This window comes from Thamnophis sirtalis, unplaced genomic scaffold, assembly GCF_051295495.1.
Source record: "Thamnophis sirtalis isolate CommonGarterSnake01/CBP01778 unplaced genomic scaffold, rThaSir2_p1.2 scaffold_7, whole genome shotgun sequence".
NCBI classification, from domain to species: domain Eukaryota; kingdom Metazoa; phylum Chordata; class Lepidosauria; order Squamata; family Natricidae; genus Thamnophis; species Thamnophis sirtalis.
This window is the reverse complement of record NW_028261387.1, coordinates 2,396,915-2,419,949: the sequence shown is the minus strand read 5'-3', so window position 1 is coordinate 2,419,949 and position 23,035 is coordinate 2,396,915. Positions and strand designations below refer to the sequence as shown.

Sequence of the window (23,035 nt, the reverse complement as noted above, 5' to 3'; positions counted from 1 at the left end):
TATGAATTTAAAGAAACAAGGATTGTTACAAATGAAAGAATATTAATGGTAATTTGGACACATAATGCTCAATGACAGCGAAATAATCCAGTTACGTTTAATGTAAACCAGTGATGTTAATCCTAAGCTTAAGAATTGATGCACGAAAACTTGTAATCAAACGACATGCTTGATGAAATGGAGGAAAGTTGTTCTTTGTTCCTCTCTTGCTTTGTTTTTGTATGTGTTGTTTTGTTTAAAAAGAATAAAAATATACTTTAAAAAAAATAATAATCCCATGTGGCTAGTAAGGTTAAAATAAAGATTCTGATCATTGTAGGCGGGAATTGACCTAGGGCGTCTTAAATTTTATAGGCCTTGTTTTCTAAGAATAACAAATCTTTTGTTGTCAGTGTCTAATTATCTTGTAACCTTTCTCTATTTACAGGGAAGTGGTTCAGGCGAACTGCGTTCATTGGAAGAAGAGGTTTTCATTTATATGTAAAATAAGCGCCAGTGCCACGACAGGGATTCTGGATCCCTGCATCTGCAGAGTCTCTGTACGGAAGGTATAAATGAATGCTGTACTTACATTTGTATTGTAGCTTGTGTCCCTGTAAATCCCATTTAAGTTATAAGCTTATATATTTATTCATTTTGTTATTTCAAATTAGATTGTTCGAGCATATTCTGCTCTAGCTATTGCTTAATCTCTTACTGATGCATATAAGGTATTTTACAAGTTGATAGCTGGGACAGTATTCATAAAATAAGAACTTATGATTGCCGTATATTGAAATGTTGGCGCTTTGAGTGGCTTGCAGCACATACTCCGTGTATAATGAACTGTAAACTAGGCATGCTGGCTCAATATTCTTTTTTTTTTTATTTTTTTTTTAAAATACTTCATTAAATGTTTTTATTTTTCATTTTCGTACAGTCACATATATACTGTGCATAACCGGGGCCATACAACGTTAAACAATAATCACAGCAGTTCCTCTTGTCAGCAATACCCCCAGAAATATAAATAAAATGAAACTCAAACTCAAATAGAAGCCCAATATACCTCTTCCACTCTCCATACACCTCTTTCTTCCATCCCCCTCCAACTTACTATCTTCCCTCCATCATTCCCCTCTACCCTACTTCCCCTCCCCCTCTACCACTCCTCTCTCCCAGTCCACTCCCTCCCTTCCTTCTCACCCTCCCTCCCCTCCTCTCTCCCACACCCTCTCTACCCCTCTTTCTTCTATCCCGCTACTCCTCCCTTTGGTGTATTTCCACTATATGTCAATGTACTCAACTTGTCCTATTTCTGGCTCAATATTCCTGAAATCCAGCATATATAAAAGGCACTAAATTGAAGAAGGTTGGATTAAGATAGTGCAGTTAGATCTAGATTTGTGATTATACGCGCATACACCCATACATACACTCAAATACTTATCCATATTATTCTTTTTATTGTCTCAAAAGTGAAAAAGATTCTTTAAGATAGCAATAATAATAGCACTTAGACATCTACTTCTTCATAATGAGCTTTACAGTATTTATATGTGTCAAACACGCAACCCATGGGTCAGATCCGGCTTGCAATAGGCCGCAGAGTTTGCCTATAGAGCCGTCCTAGAGACTACCAGGGACTGGTCCCCGCTGCCCTGGCCATGCACCCCCAGTCAGCCGCGCCATCCAAGCCACACCCACGCCCCCAAGGGCAAACTACTCCCGATGCAGCCCATAACGACATTGAGTTTGTGATACCCCTGCACTAAGCGGTTTACAGAGTCAGTTTATTGCCTTAATCTGGGTCCTCGTTTTACCAACCTCGGAAGGATGGAAGCTGAGTCAACCTCGACTTGGTTAGGATCAAACTCTTGCTGTGGGCAGAGTTAGCCTCCAATGCTGCATTCTAACAACACAGATTCAGTAGGTCTGTGAGATTCAGATTCGAAATAAATAAGGGAAAGGGAAAGAGATGGTAGTCTGCGGTTTCTTTTCCTTATTTTTACTCTGCCTCATCCAGACCTAGAAGAATAAGCGTTAGCATTTCCCTTTGATAACAATCGTATAACATCCAAATTTTACAGAGAATGCAGCCAATTATAGGAAGTTGCTTGCTACGTTTCCTTCTAAAGAATCCATATAACTTCATTTGATTTGATTTTTTTGACTACAACTATTTATTTGTTGCAGGAATTAAAAGGAGGGAAGACTTATGCAAAGGTAAAAAGATATCACTTGTAATACAATGCCTCTTTTGTTTCCTTTTGATTTGATTTGATTTGATTTATTGCATTTCTATGCCGCCCTATTCCCAGAGGGACTCAGGGCGGCTCACAAACCAAAGTAAGGGGAGGGATACAAACAGGAGGAAAACAACGGACAAACAACTACAACAATTTAAAAACAACCAACAACCACACAATTCGAGCGGGGACGGGGAACTCGTCAGCCCCAGGTCTGTCGGAACAGCCAGGTTTCAAGGGCTTTGCGGAAAGCCTGAAGGGTGGTGAGGGTCCGAATCTCCACGGGGAGCTCGTTCCAGAGGGCCGGAGCAGCCACAGAGAAGGCCCTCCTCCGGGTGGTAGCCAATCGGCATTGGCCGGTAGATGGAATTCGGAGGAGGCCTAGTCTGTGGGATCTGATGGCTCTGTTGGAGGTAATTGGCAGCAGGCGGTCTCTCAAGAACCCAGGTCCAATATCATGAAGGGCTTTATAAGTTACGACTAGCACCTTGAAGCGTATCCGAAGACCAATAGGCAGCCAGTGCAGCTCGCGGAGGATAGGTGTGACGTGGGTGTACCGGGGTACACCCACAATCGCTCGCGCGGCTGCATTCTGGACAAGCTGAAGTCTCCGAATGCTCTTCAAGGGCTGCCCCATGTAGAGCGCATTGCACATTTTCACATATATGTCTGTAATATTAGTTTAGGGATATATTACAGTACAGGCTTCTTATTGTTATGAATGATATCAGGCATTATAAAACTTACTTATGTAGCACGAAGATGATTAAGGCGTGCTACGAAGCCTAAATGTGTTTGATTTCCTTTTTTGTTCTGTGATTACTAACTTCATTCTTTTGTCAATAGTTGGGTTTTGCGGATCTTAACCTGGCAGAGTTTGCTGGATCAGGAAGTACCACTCGCCGCTGCTTACTGGAAGGTTATGATACCAAAAACACAAGGCAGGACAATTCAATTCTCAAAGTAATTGTGTGGGAATTTTTTTGCTATTCCGTTTTGGGTTTTTAGAAGTAGCTTTTTGCTAATTGCTAATAGGAAAACAAAGCACAGCAGCCAGCCAATATTTCATACTTCCCTTCCTCTTTCCCCTCCATCCCCATTCGTAAATGGGACCTAAAGGAATTAGTTTGTTTTAATAAGGTATCTGATGAAAAATAGTAAATAAGCGAAAACCCATCAGAAATGAGTGCTTAAATTATTAAGGGTATTTTAGGGATATTGTATAAATAGCACCTTAGTTTGCCCAAATACATTTTTTCCCTCGTTAGTTATATGTGCTTTTTTCCTCTGGTTTTGATAACACAATCTTTGTTAATGAATTTGATTATAAAATTGGTATTCAATCAGGCCTTTGTAATTGATTTTCATAAGAGGTTTTGATCTGTATGCCGTAACTATAATCCATTTAGCTCTGTTTGGTAATTCACTTGATAGAATATAATTAGATTTTTTTTTGCCATATTTCGGAATTGCAATTTGAATTAATTTTTAGAAAATTTCATTCTTACTGATTTATAGATCTTAATCAGCATGCAGTTAATGTCCGGAGACCCTTGTTTTAAAACGTAAGTTTAAATTTATATACATATTTTTCTTAGCTTTTGTCCCCACTTGGTTGTCTGCTTGTTATGCACTTCTTTGCCTATAGTCCTTATAGGAAATCACTGTCAAAGCATGATGAAATGTGGAGTTTTGCTTTCTAGCTGTCTGTTAGCTGAGCTGATGCTGATTAAGGTTGAAAGCAGAGGTGGGTTCCTACCGGTTCGCACCGGTTCGATAGAACCGGTTCGTCAAATCTACTGAACCGGTTAGAAGAGGTTCCACCAGTGGACCCGGAAAGCAGGCCACACCTACAGAAGAGGTTCCAAAATTTTTTGAAACCCACCACTGACACAAACACACACACACACACACACACACACACACACACAGACTCACACAGAGAAAGAAAAAGAAAGGAAGAAAGAAAGAAAAAGTGAGAGAGAGATGAAAGAAAAAAAGGAAAAAGGGACAGAGAGACAAAAGGAAGGAGAGAGAGAGAGAGAGAAAACACATGGCCGGCAAGCCACTCCCACCAGGTCACATGGCTGGCAAGCCACTCCCACAAAGGAGGCCACACCCACAGAGTAGGTTCGAAAATTTTTTGAAACCCACCACTGGTTGAAAGGCATTGGCTGGCCCCAGGATCACCCAACTCCCTTCCATGCCTAAGGGAGAAGTAGAATCTGGTTTGCCCTGCTTCCAGGCCCCCAAGCCAGTTCCTTGATCTTTACATCACGCTAGTTATCAATATTTATGAATGTCTACCTGCATGTATCTTGCTGCCTAACTGTGATGTTTAAGAATATAATATACTAGCTTTAGTGACCTAATTCCATATTCTATCCAACGTAAGCAAGGGATTTGCTGTGCAGTTGCAGTGATCTTTATTTGTCTGTTGTCATCCTATTAAAACTGGATTCTGCTTAAAGCCACGTTTCAGTCCTCAAAGGCAACTAGATCATTTCCTTCCTTTTTTCATATTCTTCCTTATTTGTAGGCATTCTGTATACTGCAGGGTAGGTGCGTTAACCAATGCATAGGCAAATAAAATGAAACGTCGTTGTTTGTTTGTTTCTGCACTATTACTTTTTGGAGGGCATCCTTAGTGTAAATGTCTTTTTATTTTCCATTTTTCATTTTCATACAGTCACATATATACTGTGCATAACCGGGGCCATATAACATTGAACAATAAACATAACCATTCCTCTTGTCAACAATACCCCCCAAAATAGAATCCCAATATACCTCTTCCACTCTCCATACACCTCTTTCTTCCACCCCCCTCCAACTTTCTATCTTCCCTCCATCATCCCCCTCTACCCTACTTCCCCTCCCCCTCTACCACTCTTCTCTCCCGATACACTCCCTCCCTTCCTTCTCACCCTCCCCCTCCCTTCCTCTCTCCCACCCTCTCTACCCCTCTTTCTTCTATCCCGCTACTTTTTTGGAGTGCATCCTTAAGGACAGTATACAGGTCGTCCTTGAGTTATGAATGTAATGAAGCCTGCCAATTGCATTCGTAACCCGAGGATTCATTGGAGTGAATCACATCAAACGGACGTGCTCACTCCCTGCTTTCCTCCATGCATTCACTAATCAAATGTACAGGTCATTAAGTATACATGAGGTATCTCTGGGTGGGTAAGGCCATTGGGGGGGTGGGTGTCTAGCAATGGAACAGGCCACCTGCTTCAAACAACCCAAGCCCTCCCTTGACCCACTGAGATACCTCATGCTGCCTCCCCTGAGATCCCCACAATTGCTCCCCCATCATGCTGCACCAGATCACTTACCTTGTGAAGATCTACTGAACTGTTTCCTCTCCAGCCTCTCTGTCACGGTTTCTTTGTCTGCTTGCAGTCTCGGTGCAGAAAGTGTTTGAAAGCCGACGAGACTCTGGGGCAGCAAAATTGCATTGCTTCAAGCCTCCCATTGGCTTTCAAATGTTTTTCGCGCCGTTCCAATTTTGTGTGCAAAAACCGCTTCCCAGATGGGGGGGGGGGATAAGGCAATTTCACTGCCTTAAAGTTTCGTCTGCTTAGGAAGAGTGGGAAGCAGAGGAGAGAAGAAAGATAGGAAGAGAGGGACAGGAGAGAGGGTGAGGGGGGGAAGAGGAGGTGTACAAGGAGGAGTGGTAAGGGGAGAGAGGAGAAGGAGAAAGGAAGGAGAAGTAGAGTAGAAAATGATGGAGGGAAGAAAGGATGTAGAAGAGTGGGAAGCAGAGGAGAGAAGAAAGATAGGAAGGGAGGGATAGGAGAGAGGGTGAAGGGGGGGAAGATGAGGTGTACAAGGAGGAGTGGTAAGGGGAGAGAGGAGAAGGAGAAAGGAAGGGGAAGTAGAGTAGAAAATGATGGAGGGAAGACAGGATGTAGAAGAGTGGGAAGCAGAGGAGAGAAGAAAGATAGGAAGAGAGGGACAGGAGAGAGGGTGAAGGGGGAAGATGAGGTGTATAAGGAGGAGTGGTAAGGGGAGAGAGGAGAAGGAGAAAGGAAGGGGAAGTAGAGTAGAAAATGATGGAGGGAAGACAGGATGTAGAAGAGTGGGAAGCAGAGGAGAGAAGAAAGATAGGAAGAGAGGGACAGGAGAGAGGGTGAAGGGGGAAGATGAGGTGTATAAGGAGTGGTAAGGGGAGAGAGGAGAAGGAGAAAGGAAGGGGAAGTAGAGTAGAAAATGATGGAGGGAAGACAGGATGTAGAAGAGTGGGAAGCAGAGGAGAGAAGAAAGATAGGAAGAGAGGGACAGGAGAGAGGGTGAGGGGGGAAGATGAGGTGTATAAGGAGTGGTAAGGGGAGAGAGGAGAAGGAGAAAGGAAGGGGAAGTAGAGTAGAAAATGATGGAGGGAAGACAGGATGTAGAAGTGTGGGAAGCAGAGACAGGAGAGAGGGTGAGGGAGGGAAGAGGAGGTGTATAAGGAGGAGTGGTAAGCGGAGAGAGGAGAAGGAAAAGTAGAGTAGAAAAGGATGGAGGGAAGACAGAATGTAGAAAGGGGGAGGAGAGAAGGGGAAGAGAGTGTCATATAAGGTATAAATATGATGTATGGAGAGCAGAAGAGCCAATCACTGGGTTTTTCTTTCTTTTCTTTGGTAGTTGATGGTAAGATGAATTGATGTAATTACTTAATAATACAACATGATATTGACTATGTAATAGTATATATGTGATTATATGCTATGAAAATGGAAAATAAAACTTTCTATGTGGAAAAAAAAAGTTTCATCGGCTTGCTAACGATTTTGGACGGATCTGGCACAGGCCTCGGTTTCGCCAAGAATAGAGGCCTAAAGTACTGTCATGTGAGGTCAACAGGCAAGAACTCACAACTACTAATCTCACGTTACTTGAGGCCTCTGTTCTCTGCGAATGCACCAAAGCGGGCAAAGGAACTGACATCTCCCTAGTTCATCAGAAGGTAAGTGAGCCTCCATGGGTACTGCGACTGGGGAGACCTGGCCGGGAGGGGGGGGGGGAATAGGAAGGCCAAATGCAATTAGTTCATAAGTATGAATGACTGTCACGGTGCTACAACATTTGTAACTTCAGGATTATGTCATAGTTACTTGGGGGGGGGGTGTCATAACTTCGAATGATCACTAAGTGAACTGTCATAACTTGAGGATTACCTGCACCTCTTAATAGCACAGTAACACCTTGATCTGGGGGGAAACGATATTCTTTTTTTAAAAAAACATATTTTTATTTCCATTTTCATAACATACAATCACATGTATACTATACATAGCCAGTATCATATAGTAATAAATCATCAACGCCCAAACAAAAAAACAAAAAAAAGATAAAAGCCCATTGTTAGCTCTTCTGCTCTCCATACACCTCTTTCTTCTACCTCTCTCCTACTTCCTATCTTCCCTCCCTCATCCTTTCCTGCTCTACTTGCCCTTCCCTTCTGCTTCTCCTCTCTCTACATTCCACTCCTCCTTATCCTCACCCTCCTCATCTTCCCCTCCTTCCCCTCTCTCCTATCCCATCTTTCTCTCTACATTCCGCTCCTCCTTATCCTCCTCATCTTCCCCCCCCCCTTACCCTCTCCTCTCCCTCTCTTCCCATCTCCCTTCTGTTTCCCACTCTTCCTCTCATTGGTATATTTCCGCTTCTTGAGCCAACTCCAATCTATCTTGATAGCTTTTGTACTTCCATAACAATATACTTAACAATATTCTTGACTTACTATTTGGATGCTTTTACGTGATAGAACAAAAAGATGTTTATGTATCTCATTGGTTATTTTGATGAGTTTCTCACCTACCCAGTGTGTCAGATCTGTATAAGAAGATAATTTAGTGCTAGAATTGCAACTCTTAAATTTGGTGAGTCCAATCCAAAGGAAGTGAGTCTCTCTGGCCCTTCAGTTCCTATCTTCTGTAGTGATGGTATCTGCTGCTGCTGAGTCTGCCTCAAAAACTATGACAATTGGCTTATGTTGGTCTGCATAAATAGCATGTGGGCTTTTATCATATCAGCAATATTCTTATCTGAAGTTGTTGAGCTCTGTTGAAGAACCCTTTCCTCTTAGTCACAACCGTGTCTTTATTTCCTAAGGTTATATATTTTAACTTTGTTAACAATGACATACTCAATTAGTAATACAGATGAATACCTTGCATTGAGCTGCTACTATATGTTGGGTATCAAAGATGTTCTTTTTCTTTCGTGGTTTGGCTTCTCATCCATAAGAGACAGTTTGTACCAGAGGTGGGTTCCTACCAGTTCGCACCAGTTCGGTAGAACCGGTTCGTCAAATCTACCGAACCGGTTAGAAGAGGTTCCACCAGTGAACCTGGAAAGCAAGCCACACCTACAGAAGAGGTTCCAAACGTTTTTGAAACCCACCACTGACACATACACACACACACACACACACACAGAGAGAGACAGAGAAAGAAAGAAAGAAAGAAAGAAAGAAAGAAAGAAAGAAAGAAAGAGTGAGAGAGAGATGAAAGAAAAAAAAGGAAAAAAGGGACAGAGAGACAAAAGGAAAGAGAGAGAGAGAGAGAGAGAGAGAGAGAACACATGGCCGGCAAGCCACTCCCACCAGGTCACATGGCTGGCAAGCCACTCCCAAAAAGGAGGCCACACCCACAGAATAGGTTCGAAAAATTTTTGAAACCCACCACTGGTTTGTACATCTGCTATTCCAGAAAGCTGTATACATGGATTGTACCAGAAAGAAAGAAAAGTAGGATTGGGATGAATTTCTAGACTTTTGCGATGAGTCATGTACTGTAGCTCAGAGAGCTAATTGTGACAGTGCAGCTGGAAGATTTTCTTTCCCATTAGCCATGTTATAATTTACTTGTAGGCAGCACGAAAAGAAATGTACGGTAATATTAAACAGCATACATTCTTAATTTGGAGTTAATTATTTTAAGCTGCATAGGTTTAGATAGCAGTGTAAAAATTCAGATATGAGGACTTGAAGTAATCGATACAGGTTTGTGAGTCGTTATAATGCCATAATAGCAGTTTTTCCTTCTTGCCCAGAGTAAACAACTACAGTAATCAGGCTTGTTAGGTTCTGTGTTTAATCTGAGTCATCTGTAGATGTCATTTGTATTGAATACTACTTGTATTTCCTCCTGAAAATGGATTTTGAGGATTTCTGATTATTTATAAATAGTGTTACTTTGATGTGTCAGTCACATATAGTGTATGTATGTATGTATGCATGTATGTGTATATGTATGTATGTATGTGTATATATATGTATGTATGTATGTACGTGTGTGTGCGTGTGTGTGTGTGTGTATATATATATATATATATATATATATATATATATATATATATATATATATATATATATATATATATACACACACACACACACACACACACACACACACACACACACACATCATTTCCCAGCAGGGTAGAACATCATCATTTCTTCACAATGTTAAAAATATCACTCATTAAATATTTGCATTAGATGCTTAATGTTACATTTCAGAATTTCATGTTTAATCTTATTAACATACTGTAGCTCCGATTTTTTTTTCCAGTGGAGCTGGATTTGGACTTGTATTTTTCAAGATGACAGAGTGTATCTTTGCTCCAAGATTATTATTATTTTTTTTTAAAAAAACCTTTGCCTGTCAAATAATGGTAGAAACATTGAGAAAGCTTGTTCCAGATGGTATCTCAACCAATTATAAAAGCCGGATGGACTAGTATCAGCTTTCCCCTCTAAGTGGAAAAAAAACCAAACCAAAATAAAGTAGAATTGACTTGCAAAAATTATGGATAAAGCCATAAAGTCCACAAGCCATGTGTTGTGCCCCATCAAGTATCTGGGAGAAAAAGGTGGCACGCTAATTCATTATTCACTGGAGTGGTTCAGTAGGTTTTTGACAGCCCTTCCTGATAAGCCAGACAGGAAACACAACAAGATGAGCCAATTTTACTTTACGGTAAGGCTCCAGTAACAGAATCTTGCAAATCTCAAAGTACAAATTTCCTGTTGTCTATTTCTATAGCCTGACCACTTAGGGCAAGTTCTTCCTTTTCTTTCTCTGACTATTAAGCCTCTGTTCAATAGATGTTATTTTACTCAATGCAAGCACCTTATCCACACCCTTCAGTATAAGTATCTGATCTTTGCTGAGCACTAATTTCAATTCTGGCAGTCTTTGTCCTTCTGCTGGTAATTCTATATCTGCCATAATTTTCTCTTAATTCTTCTGCTCAGAGAGGCAGTTCATAGGTTGCTCCAGTGCTGGCCTGTACTGGTTCTGTTGTTTTTAATTCTTCTAAGTTATCTCTAGTTCACTCGGCCCACTTCTTTTCTATTCACAATTGTTATTATTTGAGTTTCTTCTACGGGGTCTTCCATATTCACAATTTTTCCTAATCTTCTCCAGTTCAGCTTTCCTGAGTATATTATTTCTGGTAATGAATCTCCTTTGATCTGCTATTCATTGGTATTTGATCTGTTGTTCAGTGGTATTCGAATCCAGATAAATTATTTTCCTAGGTTGAAATTTTTGTTTTAAGAAGCCCCCACACACTGTTGGTTCTGATTTATAATAGCAGATTGCAGTGGTATGATTTTTCCAACACATTTTTTTATGTCTTATATGTATGTGGTGGTTGTTCTTCCCACTTCCCTTAGGAGCCCAGAGTCCTTTAATGGGATTCAAAATTTTTTTTACTACTGGTTCTGTGGGCGTGGCTTTGTGGGCGTGGCAGGAGAAGGATACCGCAAAATCCCCATTCCTTCCCCACCCTGCTAATCTGCTTTCCAGCTCCTGTTCAGGGCAACAAAAGAAGATCAGCTGGGAGGTAGTGGGGGGGCGGGTCAGCCTATATGCCGGTTCTCCAAACTACTCAAAATTTCCACTACTGGTTCTCCAGAATCTGTCAGAATGGCTGAATACCACCTCTGCCTGAGTCCTTTGCCCATTTGTTGCCAGATGTTGTTGACAGAAAGGGTTTTTTTTTTTATAACTATGTGTGAATATTCTATAGTTTAGATCAGTGGTTCCCAAACTTGGCAACTTTAAGACTTGTGGACTTCAACTCCCAGAATTCTCCAGCTGGCTGAAGTCCACAAGTCTTACAGTGGTTCCCAAACTTGGCAACTTTAAGACTTGTGGACTTCAACTCCCAGAATTCTCCAGCCAGCTGGCTGGATAATTCTGGGAGTTGAAGTCCACAAGTCTTAAAGTTGCCAAGTTTGGGAACCACTGGTTTAGATTCACAGTCTAAGACTGGTGGGAACTTAATAATTGAAAGCCTAACCATGGACCTAAGAATTATTAAGAATTAAAAGAATATAGACAGTTCCAAGTAGAGTGGTTGTGTGGGTTGTTTTTTTTTTTTTTTTGTAAAATTAGGTGTTCAGGTCTGATAAATTCAATACTTCCAGTTACCGAGGAAGTTCTTTAGGAATTGTTCCAGGGCTCAAATCATGATTGGTATAACAATGGGTTTCTTTTCTCATAAGCATTCACCTTTGATCTTCAAGTCCCAATAGTTTGTAATTTTTTGCACTTGTTTTTCCTCGGTCCTAGCATCACTCAGAATTATTACTTATAAATTATTCTTCTTCTTTGCAGTAGTTAGTTTCCCCTTCTAATGGCTGAAAATGATGAGGCAGCAACCAGCAATTCTCAGAGTACAAGGAACTATTATATAAACAAATCTCAGCTACCAAAGATACCCATTCTCAGTTACCATCACCAAATAGCCATTAATTTTAAAAATAGTAAGGAAAAGCCAGTTTAACTCTGCACCACAAATATATAAAAGATCTGTACATTCTTTGCTCCAGAATAGGCAATCGGATGCTGTGTAAATATTCATTCATGTTTGCAGTATTATGTAGCTGGCTTTTCTGCTAAGTCAAGTCCCGAGCAAGAGATTAAATGTCCGGAGAGCTGAAAATTATTTATGAACTAAAGCATAAAGCCTGTTGCCCTTAGATATGCATACACAAGTATACACACACAACAACAACCTTCCATCTCAAATTTCTTTGATTGCAGACCTCCATCTACATCAATGTCTATACCAATTGCTGGAGAATCAGAAACCCTCCATGAAGACAGAAAAGGTGCAGAAAACACCAAAGGGTCACATTTGACTGTATCAGGTAGGAAATTGTGGAAGGCGATCAGCCACAGGAAAATGAATAATTATTCAGTTAACACAGTATAAGGCTTCTTAAGATAATTAATTGTACTTCAGCATGGCTGTCTTTCAAATATTTCTCTATGATAACTCATATCTAAGAAGCATGCATGCATATGTCTATTTAAAAGTACTGTCTGTACGTATCTAGAATAAGCAACAATATCTATAGCAGTAGCAGTTAGACTTATATACCGCTTCATAGGGCTTTCAGCCCTCTCTAAGCGGTTTACAGAGTCAGCATATTGCCCTCAACAATCCAGGTCCTCATTTTACCCACCTCAGAAGGATGGAAGGCTGAGTCAACCCTGAGCCGGTGAGATTTGAACAGCTGAACTCCCCAACTAGCAGTCAGCTGAAGTGGCCTGCAGTGCTGCATTTAACCACTGTGCCACCTTGGCTCTTAACATCATTGTGGAACCACTGCGCCACCCCTTTATAACATCATTGTGGAAATCACCCAGTGTTTGATACAGTTACCCATCCTTGTGACATGCACATACGGTATTTCAATGCCCATGATATCATAAAGGGGCATAGAATTTTAGGATTATCTGTTTTGTGAATAGCAATAGCAATAGCAGTAGACTTATATACCGCTTCATAGGCCTTTCAGGCCTCTCTAAGCGGTTTACAGAGAGTCAGCATATTGCCCCCAACAACAATCTGGGTCCTCATTTTACCCACCTCGGAAGGATGGAAGGCTGAGTCAACCCTGAGCCGGTGAGATTTGAACCGCTGACCTGCTGATCTAGCAGTAGCCTGCAGTGCTGCATTTAACCACTGCGCCACCTTGGCTCTATTACTGTCTTAAAAAAACTAGGATGTTAATTTTGAAGGACGCCTTCTTGCATTACAATTACTTACTGACAGACTGTTTTAAATATGGAGAAACATTCTGATATGTAGTGTCTTACATTTCAAACTTGTTTAAACTTCAAGCAATTTTTGATGCTGGAATGTGTAATCATTTCTTAGTTACCAGCATTGATTCAAGTGTGGGGATGGCTTTAAAAAAAGAATTGTGGAGGTACATAGGTGACCAACATGATTTAGTATTATCTGTCCTTAGTAGATTACAAACTATAGTTGTTTTTAGTCCTATAGTGATAACAGATGTGATGCAGTTATTTTTCAATTTAAATTTTTTAAATGATCAAAGCTAAATGAAGACAGAATAGAGGATTTTTAATACACGAATCACGTTCCTTGCAGCAAGACAGATCATTATTAGAGAAATAAATGAGTTAACATAGTTACCTACCATTATTTCCTAATGTTATCTGCATGCTAATTTCCTCATATACTGTACAATGCAAAGGTATAATACTAGGGATCAATTCAGCAAACCTACTGATTAATTTTAATCGAGTCTTTATTACAAATAGCTCAGTTACCTGTGGAAATAATCCAGCAGTAGTGCTGTTCAGTCTGACAGTTTTTTTCCAACAGATTTTACAAGCAAGAGCATCTCAACCCCAGATGAACTTGGAGCATGTGGACATTCTAGGACTTCTAGTTATGCAAGCCAGCAATCAAAAGTATCAGGTAAAACTATTATTCTTTGTTGGTTTCGTAATTCTGTAGTAGAAAGTGAATATGTAGAATTCATCTAGCTGCCTTTCTTTCTGAACTGAGAAGGTAATTCCTAACTTATGTTGGTGACCCAATTTTACTTGAGTTTAGTGTTTACATTTACGTCTCAGGGTAGGCACAAATCAAGATGGCCAATATGGCAATTACTGACATGTGAATCTGGGAAGCTAGATTTATTTAGACTTTATATATTGCTAGATGAAAACCATTCCCTTGTCATGGTAAACTTGCTGTTTAGTAATATCCATGCCCTAAATTCTCCAAGGTTAAGAAACTTTTGCAAATGGTCCACCTTGCAAAACTCATAGATTCATAGACTATGGATTTCTTATCGGTCTAGACCAGAGTCTAGATTTTTGTTTTGCATAGCTGGTAGTCCAGTTGAACCTTAATGGATGTTCAGGTTTTTAAATTGTTATTTAAAATTTAAATTTAAGAATTTAGTACAGGTAGTTCTCAATTTATGGCCACAATGATGCCCAAAATTTCTGTTGCTAAGTGAGACATTTATTAAATGAATTTTGCCCCATATTACGACCCTTCTTGTCACAGTTGTTAAGTGAATCTGGCTTCCTCGTTGATTTTGCTTGTCAGAAGGTTACAAAACATGATCACATGACCTCAGGATACTGCAATCATCATAAATATGCATCAATTGCTAAGCATCTGAATTTCTGATCATGTGACTGTGGGGAAGCTGCAATCGTAATTGTGAAAAATGGTCATGTCACTTATTTTCAGTGTTGTAACTTTGAACCAGTGGTGGGATTCAGCCGGTTCGCACCTATTCGGGAGAACCGGTTGGTAACTTTCTAAGAGGTTCAGAGAACCGGTTGTTGGAAGAAATCTTCTTTTGGTTTTTTTCCGCTTTACAGGACTAATCCTGTAAGGAACACAGGAAGGAAACATTCTGGTGTTGTTTCTAGCCTAATCTTTATTGACCTGCTTACAGAAACTGCCTCTCCGGTTAACTCTCATTGCATTGTAACAGCTAAGGCGAAGCGCCCATCGACCTGAGTAATGTTGAGTTGGCCACGCCCACACGGTCACATGACCACCGAGCCCCGCCTACCCAGATGGTCATTAGGGCAGAGAACCGATTGTTAAATTATTTGAATTCCCCCCCCACTGCTTTCAACGGTCACTAAATGAACTTTTGTAAGTCAAGGACTACCTGTAATAATTTTAGGGCCCATATCTTTGCTAGGCACAAGTACTTACTAGTTGCTCATAATCAAATAAATAACAAATAGCTATATTATGATTGGCATTAAAATGGCGTATTCTGGTTAGAAGAAGAAGCTGGAAATTTTGACATGGCATCAGACTAACGGCTCTGAATTAATATATATATTTTAGGATACAGTACTGCACATTCCAGATCATCGAGCTTCTCTGATCTCGGTCATAAAAGAAATACCTCTGTGGGAAGCACATCAACTGGCATAAGTAGTATTCTAGAGCCATGTGAAGAGGCTGAATCCAGAAGCCCTGAGGATAATAATCTGAAAGCAACTATGAAGGATGCCGTCCCAGAAAATTCAAACAGGTAAATAAATGGGAAGATTTAATAATATGGTAGTCATTGATCATTGTTCTGGAGCATAGCATTTCTAGACATTTCATATTTTTCATAGGCTACCAGTGAAACAGGATTCTGTGGAATCACAACTGAAGAGGGTTGATGCCACAAGGGTTGACGCCGATGACATTGTTGAAAAAATACTGCAGACTCAAGACTTCAGCTTGGATTCAAGCGCAGAAGGTTCGTAAAACAAGAATGAAAACTTGAGAATAAGTTGTTGGCGGTCATTCCGACTCTTAGGTTACACAGAGGAAAATCACTAATGATGTAGTAATGGTTAAAAGGTACTGAAATGGCACCTACTGAAGAAACATAGCAGCAGCCACAGGGAGGGACAAATTATGCAAAGACTATCCCACCCGTGAGACAAAGATATGCTCCACTCCACTCCAATGCTGCCATTGGAACGGGGAGGGGGGGGGCATTGCATTTGGGAGGGGAATCATTGATGTGCTGGAGGAAGTTTCTAGACGCTGAACTGACCACCTTACTGCGCATGTGGAGGAAGGGAGTTTCCCGCCAAGGCCAACGGTCCAGCATTCCATCCTGGTCATGCCTCTTGAAGTTATCTCACACCTGACATTTGGGGGGAAATATGATTGGACTGTGCACAGGGATGCCAAGGGGAGGGGAATGAATTATACATTATATTATTAGCTTTCGCGCCTAATGAACCAGACTCAGCTTAGCTTTGCAACTGTTCATTTATAATTAGAAAAAAGTACACTTGATTTCAATTCAAAGGGAGTCCAGTGGTTTTCTTTCCTGATTACTGAATGAAGTGATGCTGACAGCTGCTTTGATCATTTTGATGAAAGCATTAAAACCTTTGACACTCTTGAGGAGAAACAACTGTTCAGATTAGAAATGTGTTTATAGAATTATACTCTTGACAACTGTATTTTTATGTTATTTATTAAATATCTACGTATAATTTGGTAACTAGATAATCTGTATATAGTGATTTAAAGTAGGGGGGGGTGCAGTTTCCACAATTCCCATTTGTTTGAAACTTCTCCCATCATCGTATCCCTCTCTGCTTCCAAAGGTTCCTAGCCATAGTTATGGCTGGAAGAAAGCAACGGGAAACATTTATTGCATCGTAGCTCTTCCACAAAACAGCTGGTCAAACATAGTAATACTGCATATTTTTAAATATCTACTTTTACAGAAGAAGGGCTAAGACTCTTCGTAGGTCCTGGAGGGAGCACTGCCTTTGGAAGTCATCACTTACCTAATAGGTATGTCGTTAATGAATGCCTCCTTTTATCTGTGAAAAATCAGCCGTGGAAACCATACCCAACACTTCATATTAGTGTTTCTCACGTTTGACAACTTTATGAAGTATGGACTTCTACTCCCAGAATTCCTCACCCAGACATACTGGCTAGGAAGTCCAAAGTTGTCATGATGGAGAACAAGAGCCGAGGTGGCGCAGTGGTTAAATGCAGCACTGCAAGCTACTTCCGTTGACTGCAGTTCTGCAGTTCGGCTGTTCAAATCTCACCGGCTCCGGGTTGACTCAGCCTTCCATCCTTCCGAGGTGGGTAAAATGAGGACCCGGATTGTTGTTGGGGGCAATATGCTGACTCTGTAAACCGCTTAGAGAGGGCTGAAAGCCCTATGAAGCGGTATATAAGTCTAACTGCTACTGCTATTGATTTAAATCATTACTGTAAAGCATCAAAAACCTTAATTTTATATAGCATGAAAGAGTGTAACGTAGTCTTTGTGTTACACTCTTAATATTGAAGATAGAGAAAACGATAGGGGAACATGGAACGAACAGGAAGACAAGAAAATTATATACAAAGGGGAAGAAGAAATTACACCAGTTGTCCAACTTGCAAGTATAAAAGACAAGCCGCCTTCATTCTTTGAATGCATTGATTTATATTGTATTTTAAAAATTGATTAAACTTACTTGCAAATTGGTAGGTGGATAACAACTCCCTAATTCTTTTAACATTTTGGCTTCTTCTGAAACATGAATGTAACATAAAAACCTACTTCCAAAACAATCTTTATCTATTTTTTTTCTCATCAAATATATGGTTAAAAAGTTAACTCAATTGGCAATGAAATAGAAATAATTTGTATAGTTTTTTCCCCACACAATGGAAAGCTAATTTAAGTTCCAGTCTAGCCTGCAGACCTGAGATTTCCTGTCAGCCTCCTATATGGGCTTCGTTGCTTTTCCCCTTTTCTTGTTTCTAAGTCATAGTTCTTAGAAATATGGCCTTCATGTTACGGTTAAATCAAAATAGTTCCAAAGAGCCATTTGAGTTTAGATTCCACTTAATGTAACTTTGATAAGTTTCATTTTTTTAAAGCACACCTTGTTAAAAAAAAATAGCTATATGGCATATATAAGTAGTGATATTCTCGATTTTCATATGGTTTTATGTCAACTTCCACATGAAGAAGTGAAATTATTAGCCATTATTTGCTGGACAAAAAGTGTCCACAACAAAATGTGACTTCACATGTCCAAACCTTGCTATTGTATCCATGCTGGCCAGTGTGTGCCTCTCCGGTATGAAAAATCTTTCTGAAAAGGTTTCCATTCTATCATCTGAGCACAGAATGTGCTAACATTTTGTCCTGGTAACTTACACACGCACTGATGTTTTAAAAATGAAAACTGCAAATGTCTTGCAATATTAAATTTCTACTGTATGTGTGAAAGCGTAAATTGCTCTACGGGTAGTCCCTACTTACCAATGAGAGCGCCTTTGCTAAGCAACAACACATTTGTAAAGTGCAATATTACATGATCACACTCACTTACGAGTGTGGTTCCTGCAGTTGCAACTGTTAGGCGAATCCTAAGAGTCAAGAGCATCTGATAATCATGATTACCATTTGTGACCAGCCAGCTTTCCCCACTGTCTTCAGTCATTGAAAGCCAGCAGTGAAGATTGCAAATAGTGATTGATACTGTGAGATCACAGAATGCCTGAATTACAATCGCAAGACTAGAGACATTACAACAGCTGCAACCATTAGGACCCGCCCCGAGTCTCTCGGGAATAGGGCGGCATACAAATTAAATAGCAGTAGCAATAGCAGTTAGACTTATATACCGCTTCATAGGGCTTTCAGCCCTCTCTAAGCGGTTTACAGAGTCAGCATATCGCCCCCACAGTCTGGGTCCTCATTTCACCCACCTCGGAAGGATGGAAGGCTGAGTCAACCCTGAGCTGGTGAGGTTTGAACCGCTGAACTGCAGATAGCAGTCAGCTGAAGTGGCCTGCAGTACTGCACTCTAACCACTGCGCCACCTAACCTCAAACCCATTTTCATTATCCCTTCTTCAGTGTGACTGTAACTTTTAATGGTCGCTGAATGAGTGTACATTAAGTGAGGACTACCTGTACAAGTTCAAGCTTTCCCTTTTGTTGCTAATTTTTCCTCTAATCTTTCAGAGCGGGATCCGGAGCTTATGAACAAGTAGTTATAAAACGCTAGAAGAACTGGACTAAGCTGATGGATTTCCAGAATTTATTTCTCAATATTATGAAGGATGAGATCTTCTGAAAGTTGGCATACACTGGGTATGCCTGTTTAGATACTTTTATGTTGAAAACGCTTTCTTCTGAAACCATTTACAAGGGCAATTTCCCATCTTTTTAGCATGCTGCTAATTTGTTGGCAGATTTGTTGATGGAGTTGTTGCATTGTTCCATATGTAAATCAAATCGGGGTGTTTTATTTTTTTTGGAAAGAGGAAAAAAATTCTATATAATTGAACCTATACCAAAATCAGTTGTAAGCGGAAGAAATGTTTTCTATAGGCAAATCAGAATAGGAAATACTCATTCAAGGAAGTGTTTTGAGAAAGTAGTACTTTTTATAAACGTGTAGTTTTAAAACGTGACATGCATTTCAGTAATGTATTTTTGTTATCACTTGAAAATGAGTGACTAGCCCTAAATAGGATTGATAATGCATATTTTATTACTGTTGAATATACTCAAGAGCCGCGCTGGTGCTGTACGTATTCTTAAAAACTATGAAAAAGTATGGGGTTGTTATTGACTGACATTTAGTCTGTACCTAAATCATTATCACGGGATTCAATGGGAACTTTGAGCTCACAAGATGATTTGCAGAGAGAGAGATTGGAAAATATCATTGGAGAGTGCCTTGTTTCTAAGGGAAAAGGAAATACAAACTATTTTATGAAGCTTTAATAGTAAATAGTAAACCGCTATAAAGATAAGCACTTTATAAAGGTTACTTCGGTCCACATGAAATCCATTATTTTAGTTGAAGTTCCGACTTAAGCCTGGCATAAATTGAGCAAATGGCATAATAGCAATTACCTTCGTTTTGTTGCATTATGTTTGCTGGTCATGGTTCATATATGAAGGAAATACTGTGCAAACATTTCCATGGATGAATGCTTTGCGCCTAGTGCTCTCCAGTATTAAATTGCTTTTTTTCCCATGTCCTCTTAAATAGAATTTATGTCAATTAGACGTACACAGAAGAAATCTCCTGGCAAAACTGTGATGCATAAACATTTGTATAAACAAAACAAAATAATTTGCCTATGCAACAATTTCAACAAAGTATTATCTGACAGCAGAAACATCACTTTTTTTGGCTGATGGTATGAAATCTACCAATAATCTTGAACTATATCGATAATTTAGTAGCTGGCCTCATATCTTTAAAAAATAAATTGATACACCTTTAAAAATAACTTTTAATAAGCTAATTATAGGTATCTTATTTTAGTGTCTTATTTTTACTGTTTTCATGGTATCACTGATTCTTTTTGAAAAGAGTAAGAGTTATTTTTAGTTAAATGAAGGATTTTTAATGTTTGAAATACTGTTTTTTTATGAATATCATAGCTTTTTTTTTGCTGAAATCACATGTGTGAACTCTTAAAATAATATTTCTTTACTATGGTACCCAACGGTGTTCTATTATGTTTCAACTTGTTCTAACTTGACTTAAAGTGGGTTTTTTAAAGCTGCTATTAAAATAATGGAAAAGGAATGCACATGGTTTGTTTTGAAATACACTTTAATTTACTTTGAACTTTCTATTAGTAGGGTTAAGTAAAATGAACCTAAGTGCTTGGATTTATTGTGGAAATAACTGATTTAGAGAAATAGCAAATTGGTATGAGAATGCACAGGTTAAAATAAACGGCAGGGTAAATTACAGTACCCATAATGAGAAATTATCACTTTCAACTAAATATTCTGCGGTGAATATAATTAGTACCAGATTACATTGAGATATCCAATTTTGTTCCTTTTAGAACTAGTGCAGAGGGAATTTCTCTCTTGGCATTCAACGTGTTGGTGGTAGCTCTTCTTATTCCATATGCTCATTGTATGTATTTCTTAATTCTGTGTAAAGTTTGAACAAATATCATGCACTTTTATTAATTGTATTATTTTAATGAAGTGATTCCAGTCCATCTGAGACATGGGAAATGATCTTCATATTTATATGGCATTAAACATGCGTAAACTGTATACCGACATGCTAATGTTTTTTTTTAAATTAAAATTAACATTTTTATCATAAAATACTTCATTGTAAAGTGAACTTACAAATTCAATAAAATTTGTCCTCAACTTTTATTGGTGTTCTTTTTTTAAAATAATCATTACACAGAGATTTAAATATTTTCCTGTATTACTTCTCTCCCCCCCTCCTACAATAAGAATTAATTCCAAAGAAAACAGGTTACCTTTCCTGAAAATAACATGCAGAAAGTGAAAGGATTTTTAAATTATTTGCACCCCTTTTTCAGTTTTTTTAAAAGGCCACAAACCACCACCTCACCCGCTCAATAACTGGTTTATTTGCGCCAATAATTTTCCATAGAAGATAAATTCTATTCAAGGTGCTCATTCCCTTATTGGAATTCTTAAATCCTTTTGTTCAATCCCTAGTGCTAAATATAATATCATATATTAATAATTCATTTATTTACTAAATGTAGTAAGAATTGGTATAAAATGGGTTTTGAGTTTTATTCTTTTGATTGGTTTTATTTTACTTTTCCCTATAAAAAAAGATAAGTTTTATTGGCTTATCTGGTCACGTTTCCTTCTGTTTTCTCGTGAATATTAGTTTCTCTGATGTACTGGCTGAAATTAAAAACCAGAGTTGATATGCATTTGGGCCAGAGGGCGAATGACAAAGTATCACGGTACATTGCAATGTTCCACACATGCACATAAAAAATGAAACTTGCATAATATCACTTATCACAAATCTTCAGCTTCCATAGACACCTCTGAGACCCTCAGCTAATGAAATATTTCAGCCTCAACAATGAAGTATTTTAGTAAAGGAGAATTAAAGATAATTAAGCAGAGCTTGGCAATAAAAGATGCCAAGAAATGTATTTCTCTTAATATAATCAAATAACCCGGTTAACCAGCTTTTTTTTTTTTTAATCACAACCACAAAGCCAAATACTATGTGAAACACATTTTATAGTGCAGGATACACAACTAACTTGTAAGGGATTTTGGAGGTAAAATAGCTCCTTCCAGTGCTAGGTTGACGTCAGTCAATACGAACACAAATTACCTGTCCCATACCGTTTGGCCCAGTTTTGTATTATAGATCCATTTCAGAGTGTAAGGTGTGAGGATGTGGTTATTTGTAGCTGTGCAGGGCATCTTGATCATATTTATCATGGCTTCTTTCACTTGACTATATGGAACGCAATATTGTAAATGCAGTAAATATTTGATGCTGGATACTTTTAACAGTAGTACTACACACACTTAGGGAAAACCACCCCAAGCTTTTTAATATTTAAAAGGATCGTCCACTTCTGTGTTCCACTTCTGGTCATTGGAGTGAGGAACCACTAAATTGTCCTTTGTAAGAGGAGTTTGGGAGACGCAGTCTTCTTGGTTCTCCTTGATCTGTCTGCCGCCTTTACTTTCCTGATTCTGGGTGCTATGCAGCACAGAATTAAGGATTTGATGGTACCGATTCCAGAAACTGTATAGTATGTTCATTTTATACAGAAAAGAACTTCACGTTTACTGAATCTGGCTTTCTACTAGATTTAATGTTTGCCACATTTATATGTCATATGCCATCAGAGATTCTTGACACAGCTAATTATGAGTCACATTTTTGCATGCTATTTTTATTTAATTTGAGCATTTTTATTCTACATTTTAAAATGTGGTATACTGCCCAGAATGACTTTGTGTGAGATGACCAACTATACAAATACGATAAATAAAATCCTATGTATTTTACCTGTAAAAATACTCACTAAATAAACTGTTATAGGAAGTTTCCCTTGAAACCATGCTAAAGTCTCCACTCTTCTCAGAGATATGGGGGAGGGAGAAAGATTGGATAAAATTAGCATTATTATCTAATATAGTGTCACACCCTTAGCAATTTTAATATATGTGGACTTCAAGTG

The 23,035-nt window shown here is 39.0% G+C and overlaps 1 protein-coding gene across 1 annotated transcript in view; it reads left to right on the top strand.

The window, feature by feature from the left end:
• EEIG2 (EEIG family member 2) overlaps positions 1-21,212 on the top strand; it is a 34,562-nt gene extending 13,350 nt beyond the window's left edge. Inside the window, exons 2-11 of the mRNA XM_087719204.1 lie at positions 428-548; positions 2,176-2,205; positions 3,075-3,191; positions 3,747-3,793; positions 12,278-12,384; positions 13,875-13,970; positions 15,378-15,567; positions 15,656-15,783; positions 16,775-16,844; positions 19,032-21,212. Of these exons, the coding sequence (XP_087575330.1) occupies positions 428-548; positions 2,176-2,205; positions 3,075-3,191; positions 3,747-3,793; positions 12,278-12,384; positions 13,875-13,970; positions 15,378-15,567; positions 15,656-15,783; positions 16,775-16,844; positions 19,032-19,074 (949 nt within the window). The 3' untranslated portion in view covers positions 19,075-21,212. The remainder of the gene's footprint in view (positions 1-427; positions 549-2,175; positions 2,206-3,074; positions 3,192-3,746; positions 3,794-12,277; positions 12,385-13,874; positions 13,971-15,377; positions 15,568-15,655; positions 15,784-16,774; positions 16,845-19,031) is intronic.
• The last annotated feature ends 1,823 nt before the right edge of the window (positions 21,213-23,035 follow it).